This window comes from Sinocyclocheilus rhinocerous, unplaced genomic scaffold (assembly GCF_001515625.1).
Source record: "Sinocyclocheilus rhinocerous isolate Xijiao unplaced genomic scaffold, SAMN03320098_v1.1 scaffold507, whole genome shotgun sequence".
Lineage (NCBI taxonomy): Eukaryota > Metazoa > Chordata > Actinopteri > Cypriniformes > Cyprinidae > Sinocyclocheilus > Sinocyclocheilus rhinocerous.
This window is the reverse complement of record NW_015649561.1, coordinates 1,102,700-1,119,224: the sequence shown is the minus strand read 5'-3', so window position 1 is coordinate 1,119,224 and position 16,525 is coordinate 1,102,700. Positions and strand designations below refer to the sequence as shown.

The following is a 16,525-nucleotide window of genomic DNA, read 5'->3' as shown; positions in this document are numbered from 1 at the left end:
CATTCATTTTAAGTGTGTTGAATATTGCATAATACCACAGCTCAGAGACATGGTAACTTGGAGTCATCAGACTTTGAACCTCAGGTTTACAGAGGAAAGAAAGAGGGGGAGGAGCCACTGACATGGTTTTGATAAGCCACTCCCCTCACTGTGAGACTGGCTCAAAACATTTAACCCTACATTCCACTCTGGAGCCAAGAGTTTTTCATCTTTGAGTGCTCTGACACCATAAGGTATTTTGAAATATGTAATTTGACCCAAGTCATATCAATACACAGTAAAATTATATGAACTTACCAATTATGACAACAATATTCAGATTAGATCTGAAAAATGTCAGTATCATAATATGAAATAGATGAGTGTGTATCATGTACAGTTTAAAATAATTATATCGACACTGGACTGTATATTTAAATGTGTATGTAAGCTTTATCATTATTCATAACATGAATAACATTCATAACGTGAATTAACATTCACACTTAAACAATTCATTTCAAACTGTAATATAAAAATCCTATGAATTCATGAGATTAATGACATATATATGTGACCCTGAACCACAAAACCAGTCATTAGTAGCACGGGTATATTTGTAGCAATAGCCAACAAGACATTGTATGGGTCAAAATGATCAATTTTTCTTTTATGCCGAAAATCATTAGGATATTAAATAAAGATAATGTTCCTTGAAGATATCTTGTAAATTTCCTACCATAAATATATCAAAACTTAATTTTTGATTAGTAATATGCATGGCTAAGAACTTCATTTGAGCAACTTTAAAGGAGATTATCTCAATATTTTGATATTTTTGGACCCTCAGATTCCAGATTTTCAGATAGTTGTATCTCGGCCAAATATTGCCCCATCCTAAAAAAACATACATTAATGGAAAGCTTATTTACTCAGCTTGATGTATGTATTCAGCTTGATGTATAAAATGTATATAAAATATTGACCCTTATGACTGGTTTGGTGGTCCAGGGTCACATATGTATAAATGGAAATATTAAAATATGTAAATTATTCATGTAAACAGTTTAATTTTTATACATAAACTGTATAGATAGATAGATAGATAGATAGATAGATATATTTATACAATTAGATATTGTATTTAATTAAATATTGAAAACAGGGGTTATAAAATCAACACGTGCACGTGCAGCCAAGCCTTATACCCTCCATGTAAACTTTGACCCTCTGAATTTCGTCTGTTTTCGGAATCTACCATTTCACCTAACTACTTACATGTTGGCCATTCGTGTCAATTTAAAAAGAAATGAATAGGGTGAAAAGAGACAGAAGATGTGAGCACAGGTAGTTTAAGAATAGCACTTTATCATGTCTGCGTCAATACAAAGTTCACAGCTGCTGCTGAGGTGAGTTGTGATCGGTGACATAATGGACTAGTCGCGTGTTTTTAGAGCGCGTGCTTAGATCTGCTGGAGTCGAGCGCTCTCGCGTCTCTATAACGGAGGAGAGATCGGTTCACAATACTGCAGATCGGACATAATGGCTACAATGCTGAGCAAAGAATTGCCGGATATCGAGGTAAAGCGACATGCATAGTGTATCTGAGCTTTGTATATTTCGTTCGGTAAGACGTTTTTACACACTCATCTGTTGCTAGACTTTTTTTGGGCACGTGTCCATGTTTTAAGGTCAGGTAAGATGATTTGTGTGGGAGACTGCGAGAGAAAACTTTGAAAGTTGCACTGTTGTGCATAACACAGACACATCGAAAGAAGAAAAATAGGCGAATAAATGAAAATAATGCTTGATTTTAATAAAACAAAAATCTGAACTTTAATATTATACTTGTTCAGTATATTTGATTTCAACCTAATTTTAATTGTTTATTGCACAGCGTTAAGATATTTATGATGATGATGATGATGATGATATTATTATGAATTATGATTTAGCACTAAATGTTGGTCCATTTACAGTTTTCATAATATACTTTTCTTCTCCAGTCTTTAATATTTACACTTGAATGACAGTTAAAATCCTTCTGAATGTTTTAAAAGGTTAAAAGGTGGAGATGAATAAAAGGTAAAATGAATAAGTTTTTTTTTTTTAAAGGGGTCATATGATGCTTTTTTAAAGATCATTATTTTGTGTATTTGGTGTAACAGAATATGTTGACATGCTGTAATGTTCAAAAAACACATTATTTTTAAAATACTGTACATTATTGTAGGTCCTCTATGCCCTGCCTCTCTCAAACGCTTAGTTTTCTACAAAGTCCCTCCTTCCGACAAATGCAGTCTGCTCTGATTGGCCAGCTGAACCAGTGCATTGTGATTGGCCGAACACCACTAACTTTGATAAAGAATATCTCTTTGGTTTTGAGACTTTAGTCTTTGCAACTTCAGGGATCTTATCTATGCACAATCAGCTTGTAACACTCCAAAGAGAAAGGAAAACTTGAAATCGCATCATATGACCCCTTTAACATGGCCTTGTGAGCTGCTAGGAAGAGATTTCAGGACCTTGGACAGGGACTCGTTCAGCAGCTCTCAGTAGCTGTTCAACACTGATGAAGCCACAATTAGCAGCTTAATGAAAATGTACAGTTCCAATTTAAGGATCATTTCCTCCAGATAAACAAGTGTACAGTCACATATGTTCCACAATTTCATCTGATGTACAATGCACTTTGGAGACAACAGGCCCATTGATTTGTAAGCAGTGCATGATTGTTGGCCTACTTTTAATTTTTCCTTTTTAGATTTCAAAGCAGTAAACGTTACTTTTAACTCATGTTTTGTTTCTATCAAGTGCACTTAAGCAAGCAGGTTGCTAATTTAGAGGTTAAATTAGTCTAGAAAAACAGAGGCATTAAATGTTTTTTAAAGAACTCATGTCCCTGAATTAAAATCAATTAACCTAATCAAAACATAAGAAGGCATAATCAAATGTTGTAATTTTGCTCCTTTTGAAACGGTGCTTCAATTCAGGCCTGTTCTTAACTTTAGTGTCTCTACATTTCCAGTTTTAGTTCCTGCTGTCCGTAGCGTTTGCCATGTTTGATCTAGCATTAGCACATCTGATTTACATGAATCTTATCTATTAGTGGCAAGCCTAAGAGAAACGGTCTTCTTTATGATGTCTTGGTATGCACAGCACACACCGGATGACATCTCTGCTCAGGTGAGATAAAGCTTTCTCTTTTAATTTGAGCAGATATGGGCATTGACTTTCATAGAGAAAATAGAACTGTTACTGACGACTCGCATTAGCATTTCTATTCATGAGTGTTATGACTATGGCAACGTGACCTTGGCGTGCAGAGTGCACTTAAAACGTGCTCTAAACGACTCCTGTCTGCCACTGAAAATACCTCACTAAATGTCATAATAATGGCTGTCCGTGGGGCAATTAAATTGGCCATTCATTTTGGCAGTGCCGTCAGACGTCTCATTTTAATATCCTGCTTTTCCGAGAGCACTAAACGTGTGCCTTTGTGTGTTCTCACGGATTCATTAAAAAATCCTCCGGGATGGCCATCAGTGTTCGTTAAAAAACAGATTAATGTGGCCGCTTACACAAAGGGCTATGGCTTTTTATGGAAGGCCCCGAATCCCAACAATGACCACTTCCTGATAGCGAGTCAAGTACCGTGATAGAAAATTGTCGACTTAAAAGCCAGAATTGCAATATGAACGTTATGAAAGCCCCATTAGCTGACAGACATCCATATCATGGATGTCAAAGTCAGATGCTGTACCTGCTGGAGCTTTTATCCATGCCGTAAAAAAAAGCAGTGCTTTTCGCGTTCAGGAGGAAACTTGGGAACATTTATAATCCAGTAATGGTCTGCGATTACATGCGGTGCTTACCAAGACATTGGCCTCATGACATATGCTACTGATGTCAGTGCTTACATAAATGGTTACATAGTGATTGCACAAGGTATATACACTGCTCTCCGTCAGTGAGCAAAAGTGTGTACTTGTTTAAAACAGATTAGTTAGGAAGGAGGAGCTTTTTTCTTTTTGAACAACTGCATTTAGTGTGTTTACTAAGGCTGATACATAAACAGATCAAATACTTGAGTAATATTCATTTTTTTAGATCTAAAGATACCAGAATTTAACAAAACAATTTGGCAAGACTTTAGTATAGAGACCAATTCTCAGTTTCTTATTAGCATGCCTATTATTAACATATTGTTGTTTATTAGTACTTGTAAAGCACATATTCTGCATGACCATATTCTACATCCCTAATCCTACCCAATACCTTTACCTTTTACCTAATACCAATTTAGGTATTAATAACTATTAATAAACAGCAGATTAGGAGTTTATTGAGGCAAAATTCATAGTTAATGGTTTGTTAATAGCGAGAATTGGACCTTAAAATAAAAAAGGCATGGAAAAATCAATAAGTTTGTGAAAGTCATGAGAATTTCTATAATTAATAAAAAAAAAATTCTAGATATCTCAAAATGTATACATTTTATTGGGTAGAAATGGCTATTTATGAGTAAACAATAAGTGAGTAAAAGTATCGAATTGAATTAAAGTGAATAAGTAAATAAAGTAAAAATATATATATATATATATATATATATATATATATATATATAAAGATAGCAGAATTCAACAAAACAAAACATTTTTTATCATTAAATGTTCAGAATGTTCAGACCTTCAGAAAAAAACCCTGTTGTGTAACAAAATGTGTTTGAATATACATTGATGAGCCAGCAACCCTTCAGCTTGGGTTATCATACTGTCATCCACTCAACCAGTTCATGACCCTAAGTCAATGATTATCTCAGGCACAAGTGAGGGGTATTAAGAAATCTGTTCACAAACACCCTTTTAGTACAGTTTTACAAATATTAAAACACAGTGAAGTCTGTGGTCAGTAATTTTTTTGAATTTCTTTTTTGGTAACACTTTAGTACAGGGACCAATTCTCACCAATTCTCAGTTTCTTATTAGCATGCCTATTATTAACATATTGTTGTTTATTAGTACTTGTAAAGCACATATTCTGCATGACCATATTCTACATCCCTAATCCTACCCAATACCTTTACCTTTTACCTAATACCAATTTAGGTATTAATAACTATTAATAAACAGCAGATTAGGAGTTTATTGAGGCAAAATTCATAGTTAATGGTTTGTTAATAGCGAGAATTGGACCTTAAAATAAAGTGACCAACAATTTTAATAATTTTATGATGCAAATTAAATTAAAATAAGATAGATATTTTCAGATTAGAATGATTTCTAAGACTGGAGTAATGACTGCTGAAAATGTATTTGCCATTACATGAATAAATTAATTTAAATATATATATATTATATATTAAAATGGAGTACAGTTCTTTCCAAATGAAAACTTTCACACTTTTGATATTTTTACTGTATTTTGGATCAAGTAAATGCTGGCTTGGTGAGCATAAGACACTTCTTTCAAAAAGAAAAACATAAAAAAATTGTAATTATTAAAAAAAAAAAATCACCACTAATATAGACAGATATATGGATGGATATATAGATATTCTGTATGCAGATATGATCTGGAAAATGGCAGAACTATATGAATGTGTGTCATGTACAGTTTCAAAGAAGTATGTGAATAATGGTCTGAGAACTGTATATTAAATGTTTATAGGCTTTGATTATTAATTAAATTAACATTTCCCGTAAATTAATAATTATAATATCTTTGATATTAAAATAAAATACAATTTATATGAATGAATTAATACTAGATAGATAGATAGATAGATAGATAGATAGATAGATGGAAGCATAGGTGGCACTATATATTACGTAAACAATAAGTGAGTAAAAGTATCGAATTGAATTAAAGTGAATAAGTAAATAAAGTAAAATAAGTAAATAATATATATATATATATATATATATATATATAAAGATAGCAGAATTCAACAAAACAAAACATTTTTTATCATTAAATGTTCAGAATGTTCAGACCTTCAGAAAAAAACCCTGTTGTGTAACAAAATGTGTTTGAATGGACATTGATGAGCCAGCAACCCTTCAGCTTGGGTTATCATACTGTCATCCACTCAACCAGTTCATGACCCTAAGTCAATGATTAACCCAGGCACAAGTGAACGGTATTAAGAAATCTGTTCACAAACACCCCCTTCAGAGCCTTTGAACAACATGACAGGCCTCTCATCTGGAACACAGGATTTTGGTCTGCCCTGTTACCCTTTCTTTAGTTTGAAATAATAATTTAAATAATTTCGAGTCTGGACAGAATACAGGGATTAGTTGTTTAAACACATTCAACATGTTAAGACCATGTCTTGAGAACTATTCTGACAAACTAGCACATAGCCAAGTACTTTTCTTACTTTTTGGATTCAAATTAGACCAATCTAACAATCACATTGTTCATACAATTGGACTGAGGGATTTAAGAGCAGGGACAATTCAACCAAAATGTAGTCATCTTAATGTTGCTCCAAACTTGTTTGACTTTCTTTCTTTTGTGGAAGAAGATATTTTGAAAAATGCCTCATTGTTTTTTTTGCCCATACACTAGTCAGTTGGGGTCTTCGACCCCACAAAAACATTCTTCAATATAGCTTTAATGAACCTTTTCAGGAATGTTTAATACATTTTTGCATAAAATCATGTGAAGAATGTGTGAACATGGTTGGTCAAAAGCATAGTAGGCCTCTCACAGATGCCTAGCCGGTAATCGGAAGTGCTTTTCTGTGTGAATCAGCTCCATTTCACTCATTACAGTCTCTGAAACCAGAAGAGAAGCTTCAGGAGACCTTTAGCTGAGCAAGATGATGTTGATGCCAAATGATCTGTATTGCTCTCTATAATTATGTTACAGGACTAAATGATATTCTGGGCTTGTGCTGAACATTGCTGGGCTGCTGGAGCGCTGTGGCTTCATTTCAGCTATGGAGAATCAATTCCTGTATTGATTTCAGGCAAAAAGACTAGGCAAGAATCTCTGTAGATTGTGTTTAACTATTCCGCCTTAGGGAGGGAGGGGGCTGTGTTATGAAAGATGAAGTGTGCTTTGGAAAGGGGTCAAGTTGCCTACATTGAGATCATTGCATAAATGCTTTTAGTTATGAATTTGCCCTTTTTCTGCATCTGGATGATGTTTCATTAGTATTAATTATAGCAGAGAACACACCTGAACTCATATAGACAGAGACAAAAGCTTGCTATTAGTGTGGACTCTATGTTCTGGGTTGGTGCTGTCATTTATAAATTTCCCATTTAAAAGTTCACATTGAAACTCACATTGGGGTTCAAAATCTAATTTAAAACTTTGCTTAAACATAAGGTTTTAGGACTTTGACAAAAATGTAAAACAAGAAATAAATAAAAGAAGATAATAAAATAAGAAAGAATAAAATAAATAAGATATATTGAAGAATTCTACATGTGTAATTTATCATGTGAATCCAGGCAGATGTTCTTCCACTGAAGATCAAGGTGAGCTTTGGATCATTAAATATAAATTATACTTCAATAAAAAATAATAATTGTATTCAGTAACAATGCTGAACGTGACAATAAAAACATTCATAATGTTACAAAAGATTTGTATCACAGATAAATGCTTTTAAATGTTCTATATATTCTAGCAACAAAAAAAAATGTTACAAAAATCAATACATTTGAAAATTTGAAAAACATTTTAAAATATATTCAGATAGAAATTAGGTATTTTAAATTGTAATAAAATGTCATAATATTATTGTTTTTACTGTATTTTGGATCAAATACTTGCTACGTTGGTGAGTATACGAAAACATTGAAAAATCTATATGGAAGCTAAAAATGGAAGCAGATTCAAAAATAGACTTACTTCAAGCGAATTTCAATGGGGCTGTATATATATTACACCCTATGAAAGGCTTGCAGAATCCTTATGATGGACATCAGACAACATAATTTGCTATCATCTGATCATATTCACTGCTCTGGATAGGGAGCAGATTTTGCTTACTTTGGCAGGAAAAAAAGCCAGTATTGATTTGTTGTCTCAGTGGATCACTATGACCAGCAGAGAGTGATAAAGCCAGTCTTCAGAGCTCTCCCTGTGGAAATGAAACACAGCACATCACATGCTGCTTAAAATGCCTTCTCTTTCTTGCCAAAGCCTGGCATGTTTTAATGATATGTATACACTTGATCTTCAGTGTGCGATTCTGCTTTGATTTCATTCTGTTGAATTCCACAGCTTTATTTTCATCTCGAGGCTGTGGTGTTTTGAGAGGAGAAACCTACCTCCCGGAAGAAACTCGAACCTTGCTGACATTTTAAAACGGGTTTTATTTCAAGCGACAAAGTGATGTACCCTCTTGTGAACTGAGTTCAATCTCATGAAGGATTACTGTATATATGTAGTAAAAGAAAACCCATAACATCTCACCAATTACCTTACTACCTTTAGAAGTGAATACACAAAAAGCAATAACTACGCAGAGCGACCCTCTGTTTGGTCATAAAAATGGGCCCACACTTTCATTTCCATCTTTGTTCCACTAAAAGCCTATTTGACATGAAATAGACTATGATTTCCATCTAGAGCTTGTTTAACCATCACAGAGGGACTTTAGAAGAGATATTGATCTCTTCTTATATAGATCTTTTCTTCGTATGGATGTGTTTCCCCTACACGATATTGATCTAATTGGCAAAGGTGCACAATGTTTTTCATTGCTTACAAGAAACAGCCTTCACTCTAAAATGAAGTCACTCTAAACATACAGGGCATGTTTCTGTACTGGCCTTGATTAAGTGTTCTTTTTTATTATTAATGCATGTTTGTTTTTCCTTTTCCGGCTCTATGTGGACTGTGCGCCACTTTGAGTTTGCCGTCCATAGATTTCCAAATCTGTTCATCTGCGACTGGTCAAACACGGCTTAACTCGCTCATTATTACTTCTGCTTCTCAGACTGAGCCTATTATAGCAAATAAACAGTAGCTTGACTGACTCGGTCCCAGCAAGGAACAATACTCTGCAAACCTAATGTTTTTTGTCATTTCTGTGAGACATGAAATGAATGAAAACAAACAAGATTTCCTTTAAACAACACTATTTAAAATTGTAAATTCCATCTAGTTTAAGCTGTACTAAAATAGACAAACTAAATGCCACAGACTATATGCCGAAAGACTATATGATGGAAGTTGTGTTTTTCTTTTTAAAGTGAAACTGATTCGCATTATTCAACAGTCAGATATTCCCTAAATATTTGCCATCACACTAATAAACAACAAAATCTGGCTAAAACGGAAATGCTACTTTCATGACTCTGCAGCTCTGACGCAGGATAGTATGCACAAAATCACAAACAAGTGCAACTGGTGACATCTCACTTTTAGTTATCGATTTTATTGAAAATGTCCTCAGAGGACTTCAGAATTAATATTACTCTAATATTGTAATATGTTTGTTTTATTGTTACTCTATTGTTAAGAGTGCTTGTCAAAATTTTGGGAGTGAATTATAGTCATTTGGTGCCAGGACGAATTCACCAACAGACAGCTGCTTGGTTGTAACTGTTGTAACACCTTTTAAATGTCTGTAAAAATGTAATAACAAAAAAAAAACATGGCAGTAGAACGCTGCGTGGTTTGAAAGCAACTTCTGTAGTTGCGTTTCCATCAACCTTCAAATTGTGGAAATTGAAATTGTGAATAGAAAATACGCCCAATGGAAACACATCAATAAATCGCAAAAACTTCCATATATTGCAAAAATGTTTTTATGGTCGCATGTGTAACGGTCTGTGTCGACGAACATGCACACACACGAAGTTGAAGGCTTACAGTCTTTAATAAATCCACACAGGTTAATCCAGAAAGGGAAGGCAGGTGACACATACACAATGTTAACTTAAGAGGATTCGGGGATCCGGAAGGCCGCGGTGGAGCCGGAGTGACAGAGGACCAAGGTGGAGCCGGAGGGAAGGAGGAGCCTGACAGAGCCAGAGGGAAGGAGGGATGAGGCGCAGCCGGAAGAGTGGAGTCCCGAGGCAGCAGATGGTCGACGGCAGACCAAGGTGGAGCCGGAGGGCCTCCATGGCCATAACAGGACAGGCAGATGATGACGGAAGACTGGGTACTTCAGAAAAAAAAATCTATTAAATCTCCAGAGTCCTGCCTTAGCTCACCCTCAGCAGTTTTGCAGTGGGCGGGGCATTCCTCCATTCCGTCATGCTCCACTAACTCATCCACCGTCGCGTGCATTATAGCCGGCTCTCACACCTGATCCTCAGCTCTGTCGCTCTCGTTGGCGATGGCTTGTCGGTCGTGGCGGGCGCTGGCTCTCCGTCTGCGGTGGGCTCAGGCTGATGCTCTGCGCAGCGGGGTGATGGCTGGCTGGGCTCTGGTTCTGGAGTGGGGCTGGTGTTGTCGTCCGCTGGTCCCACGGTCATGGACGATCCACATGACACCAGCACCCACTTGACATAGTCCGCGAAACTCCCTCAAGGACCCTCCCCGTACAACTGCGCACATGTGGTGGTGTTCAGTCCGGCGTGCAAAAATGTGCAAAAGCAGACATCCGGGAAGGCAGTCAGATGTGCTAGACCGAGGAATTCCTCCAAGTGTTCCTCGAGGGAGCGGTTCCCCTGTTCCAGGCAAAGCAGGTTAACGGCGGAAAAAAGAAACAAAACAGACAGGGCAAAAAACGGAAATGAAACAAAAACACAAACACAGTGCTTTCACTTGTTCGGTCAGGTCTTCTGTAACGATCTGTGTCGACGAACACACACGAAGATGAAGGCTTACAGTCTTTAATAAATCCAAATAGGTTAATCCAGACAGGGAAGGCAGGTGACACATACACATCAATGTTAACTTAAGACCCGACAAACTCAAAAAAAAAACATGGCAGTAGAACGCTGCGTGGTTTGAAAGCAACTTCTGTAGTTGCGTTTCCATCAACCTTCAAATTGTGGAAATTGAAATTGTGAATAGAAAATACGCCCAATGGAAACACATCAATAAATCGCAAAAACTTCCATATATTGCAAAAATGTTTTTATGGTCGCATGTGTAACGGTCTGTGTCGACGAACATGCACACACACGAAGTCAGCTGAACCTAATGACGAAATCAAATCAATAACCATGACAACGGGAAAAGAAAACAAACTGAGAATCCAAACTAACAAAACTGTGACAGAATGAGGTGGTTTTTCAGGCAATTCGAAAAAGGAATATTTTTCAAAACTGCAATGGAAACAGTTTTTTTTGCATTTACAGGTCATCTGGTGTAAGTAAAAGTCACATGATCATTCTTTAATGTAATATAACCTCCACAAAAAAAAACACCTCATACAGGGCTGCTCTCAAGTTTAAGGGGTTTTCTTTACCATAACCCCTTATTTACACTGCATGCGTCTGCACACGCCATTTCAGAAACTTCCCAGAAGTGGTTTTCCACATTGCTTCGCTAAAGATACATGTCTCCCTTCATCTCCTTCGATTAAAAATAATGGCTAGTGCGGTGGCTGTGATATACGTAAACCAACCAACATCAGTCGCCATGACTTATTGCGAGAGAAAAAAATTAAGTTTTAGTCACATAGCATCGGTTAATGGAAATGGCGTCATTTTGCAATAGTTTTTTTATCAACATTTATAAAATATCGCAAAAGTTTTGCACAAATCTGTAATGGAAATGTGAGCTTCAAATCTCTGCGCTATTGATAATTTGTTAATAATGCTTTTATCACCTTCTAGTAAGGTTACAAAAGAATGTCAACTTAAGTCAGTATTTCATGTCCATATTTATTTGGCAAATAGCCATGTAATAAGCAATGCTGTCAGCCTATCAGCATCCAGCATAGACTTCGACGGTCCACGGCGGAGAGGAGGGAGCTAGGAGCCATGGTGGAGCCACTGGGTCGAAGGGCCAAGGCGGAGTACAGGACTCAGTGGCTGGAGACGGAGACAAGGGACCCTCCAGCCATCATTTATAAAATATCGCAAAAGTTTTGCACAAATCTGTAATGGAAATGTGAGCTTCAAATCTCTGCGCTATTGATAATTTGTTAATAATGCTTTTATCACCTTCTAGTAAGGTTACAAAAGAATGTCAACTTAAGTCAGTATTTCATGTCCATATTTATTTGGCAAATAGCCATGTAATAAGCAATGCTGTCAGCCTATCAGCATCCAGCATAGACTTCCTGTTGAAGTTTATTTTTTTGATAATGGCCGGCTGACGGTTTCGTTACTGCAGTTGTTACTCTTTATGAAATGTTATGAGATTTAACAACAATTATGGTGAGAATTCTTTAATGAGAGGTCAGTGCTGTCACTCATCCCTAGTAGAATAAAATTATAATAAAAGATAAAAATATGAAAGTTTCATGCAAGACCTACCTTTCCAGCTCAGTGCTCTATACCCCCAACAAAACTAAGAATGATTTACAAATGCTACATATTAATAGTGCTATCAATAATTTATCACTCTATGCTTCTAAGGGTAAATGGAAAGCCTGTAAGGACTGTTTCCTACTCTCACTTTATTTGTTGTCAAACATATTTCTTCTGAAAGTTTTGTAGCATAAAATGACAAAACACAACACTGAAATTTGTTTAGGAAACAGTGCATGACTGATTGTAAACTGTATTAATTGGACAAATATTCACACAGATAATCCACAAGAGTCATCACAGCATTCAAATATCACATCAGGAATTTCCGTCAATGTCCTTTTTTGAGTGAAGGTTTTACTGACACCTGGCTTATGGGCTAGAATGCCAAATTGGCTTATTTCAATTTGCTCCTGGCCTCCTGTTCTGGCCTTTGTCAGATAGTGTTTCAGCACAGTGAAATGATTGTGGACATGGTATTCTTTTACACTACGAAGAGCATGAAATTGGTATTAGTGTGATCGTAATGGTTGCTTCTCTCTCACTTGTTCTCTTCTCCCTCAGTAAACTGCCTGTTAATTGTGTTTGCCATTAAAAGATCCCACACTGGTGCCTGCCTTCAGCTCCTCGACTGTGGTGGGGTGATTTGACTGGCATGCGTGAAGGTGCCGTGCGTATTTGAAATGAACGTTGCTCCTGAATCAAATGATGATGGTCCCCATCATGACTCTCATTTCACACTTTACTGTTTCAGTCAGACCCCTCTTTATTGGCCCCACTGCACTGGCGTTCTAATCAGTGTTGTCACAGACGGCTTTGAAGGACCTTGACTTGAGTGTGCTTTGTAGTTCATATCAATGTTTTAAAATACTTTCATGTTTGTGGAACACAAATGCATGATTATCTTTGCTTTTTCTTCATTTGTGCTGTAGAACTAGTCATGTTATTCAGTGTTGGGTACTTCAGTGTTACGTTTAACTGTAATGTATTGCAATATTGAGAGGAAAAATACATTTTATAGAAAAGTAATGCATTAAGTTACTTTTATATTACTGTCAGTTGACTGAGAGTAGAAGGGCATGGCTTGCAGGTATTTTTTTATTTCAGAAGTGCTATTTTTGGCATATTTATCACCAAAAATATATTGCATGCAATGATATATAGGGAATACTAGGGAAAAAATATTTTATTATTGTTATACAGAACTCACAAGGTACAATGTGTAATGTCCCAATGCTGGCTATATGTATGTATGTTTAGATAGATAGATATTAAATATAGTTATGCCCCATTAAATTATTTTTTTTTCCATAGTTTGTCCTATATATCATTCCATGCATTCTATTTGTCAGTACAATATATATATATATATATATAAATACTACATTATTTAGGGTAACACGGGGTAAGAAGGGGTAACTTAGCCCCCACCTTAGATTTTTCTTTTGACCTTAGATGGCACAAAATCACATCTCAAAACTTTTGATGAATTGCTACATTATTTTAATTTTGCCTTTTCATCTCAATATCAACATTTGTGAGATTTAGTCAGTTTAAACAGTTTTTAGGTTAATTGATATAATTTTGTGTCTCTGGAAAATATCAGTTTACTTTCCCAAACATTCATTTTGCCATTAATTGTAATAATCCTGTCTGACATCAGCCAGTGCTCCACACAGATTTGAGCTCATTATCATCCAGTCTGTCTGGAATGACATGAAGAAACAGAACAAACTGAGACAGACTAAATCCAGAAAAACTGTGGCAGCGTCTCCAAGATGCTTCAAGAGACCAATCCGTGAAACCCCCTGAAAAACTATGTGCAAGTGCACCTAGGGCAAAAGCTACTTTAAACGCAAAGGATGGTCACACCAAATGTTGATTTAATTTAGTTAATAGAAGTTAATTGATGAAGAAAATCTATTTATGACATTATTTTTGACATTATTATGCCTAAAACGTTTAACAGTACTGTAGCTTTGCAGGTAGGTTTCTTGAAGCATCTTGGAGACGTTGCCACAGTTGGATTGAGTCTGTCTCAGTTTGTTCTGTTTCTTCATGTCATTCCAGACAGACTGGATGATGATGAAATCATCATCATGAGATCAGACTCTTCGTGCAAGCAAAAATATCACTGGATTATTACAATTAATGGCAAAATGAATGTTTGGAAATGTAAACTGATATTTCTTACTAACACACTACAGCAAAAGATAGAAATAACTGACTTAAAACCATTTTTTAGCTGGAGAAAATACTAGTGTTCTAATAATTTTGGCCACCGCTGTGTGTGTGTATGTGTGTGTATATATATATATATATATATATATATATATATATACAGTATATAACATGCATATATTAACAGCATTTAACAACGTATCATAATAGTTTATGTAAATTGTGTAGATTTGTGTAGATGCTTACTTTATTTGTTCTGCAATGATCTTGTATTGATTGAACCTTTGAACTTTTAACTATCTTGATTATGTGTAATTGTTCTTCAGAGTATCCTTGCCTTGAACCCAAGGGTGAAGACCCACGCAAATCTCCATTCCACCTCCTCTAAGAAGAACGAGAAGAAGCATTGGAAGAGAAACCCAGAGAGGAGCTGTGATGTGAGTAAACAAAGACAAGTTCTTCTCACAGGCTGCCTGAAATAACTCACTTTTCCAAAACTCTCACATATACTGCTGCCTTTGAGTTTTACATTAAATATTAAATAAACAGCCAATGGGAAGAAAAGCCCTTGTCACGACATTCCGAACTTACATATCTTTCCTTGTTTGTGGAATGTTTACATGCTGCCGATTGTCCCAATGTGTTACGGTCACAACGTACTTCTCAGCATGATGAAAATTAGAGGTTGAAGAAGAACAACAGCGAGCCGTCAAGATGTTAGAGCTGGTTCTCTGAAACTCCTGGAAGCTGTATCCCTGATATCCTCTTCTGAGAGCAAACTTCGTCCCAGTTTACCGATGATAATGAGTACTCTGTGATGTAGTTTATGGTGTGGTGATTCAATGATTATGTCGGCGATGGCTGTGATCATATTACTCTGATGAGCAGTAATAGGGCCGAAGATTATAATTCTATAATTAGTTCCAGCCGCCTAGTTTGTCCAATTATTGTAGAGATTCAAATTTTGACTCCTTCTGCCCTTTTGCTTACAATTTGTCAGTGAGTAATTCTTTAGCACTCATCAGAAAACTGCAGCAAAAACCTAAAGGAGACATTATGAAAATGCATCATAAGCACCCCACCCCCCAACTCCCCAAATGGATTAAATATTCCAAATTTCCTCTCAATTATTATCATATCCTGTGAGCCCTATGAGTCAAGGCTCATAAGCATATTCAAATGTTCATTTTAAATGATTTTTCACCATGTGGTGACTATGTTGATGAAATACCAAATCTTGTTTCCAGAGCTTGCATATTAATTAGCTGTTAAATTATACTACCAATTCCCAGCACTAAGCATTTTGTCTAATTAATAATAATAAAGCCCCCAAGATGTTGGATTAGACTAATCCTTTGCAGGGGAAAATGCTACACATAATTTCAAGAGAAAATGTCAATGGTCCCAGTCCCAACAATGCCTCAGTGTAATTGGAAATGTAATTATGTTTCATTTTACCACACAGATGAGTTTTAATACCACACAGAAGCTGTGAGATTAGTCTACTGTGACACAGGGTTGACCAAGGTCAAGTATTTTTTGCATTTCAAATCACAACACAAAATAACACATGGAGCTTCGTATGATAAAAGAAAAAAGTTACATATATAAAATTATCTACATAAACATGTGTGATTGAAGCAATTAAGCATTCTGTAATGGCTCTGCTCCAACCCCATCCGGGTTTTCCATTGCCCACTCCTCGATTGGAGAAATACGCTGTGATTTGACTCCATTACATACACTCAGTTTATTATTATTATTATTTTTTTATTATTATTTTGAAAATGTGGGCATATAAGTAAATTCATGTTTGTGCAATTTCCACACAGTAGCACTAGCAAGGCACTTACTATTAGGATGTGTTTGTATGATATGTTGACTACACTATATATCTAGGATAATTACATATTAGATATATTACAGATTAGGTCATTTTTACCTAACATTTTACCTTTTTAATC

The 16,525-nt window shown here is 35.9% G+C and overlaps 1 protein-coding gene across 1 annotated transcript in view; it reads left to right on the top strand.

The window, feature by feature from the left end:
• Nucleotides 1-1,377: 1,377 nt before the first annotated feature.
• Nucleotides 1,378-16,525, top strand: part of LOC107710600 (dihydropyrimidine dehydrogenase [NADP(+)]) — a 135,298-nt gene continuing 120,150 nt past the window's right edge. The window contains exons 1-2 of the mRNA XM_016515412.1: nt 1,378-1,560; nt 14,888-14,998. Of these exons, the coding sequence (XP_016370898.1) occupies nt 1,522-1,560; nt 14,888-14,998 (150 nt within the window). The 5' untranslated portion in view covers nt 1,378-1,521. The remainder of the gene's footprint in view (nt 1,561-14,887; nt 14,999-16,525) is intronic.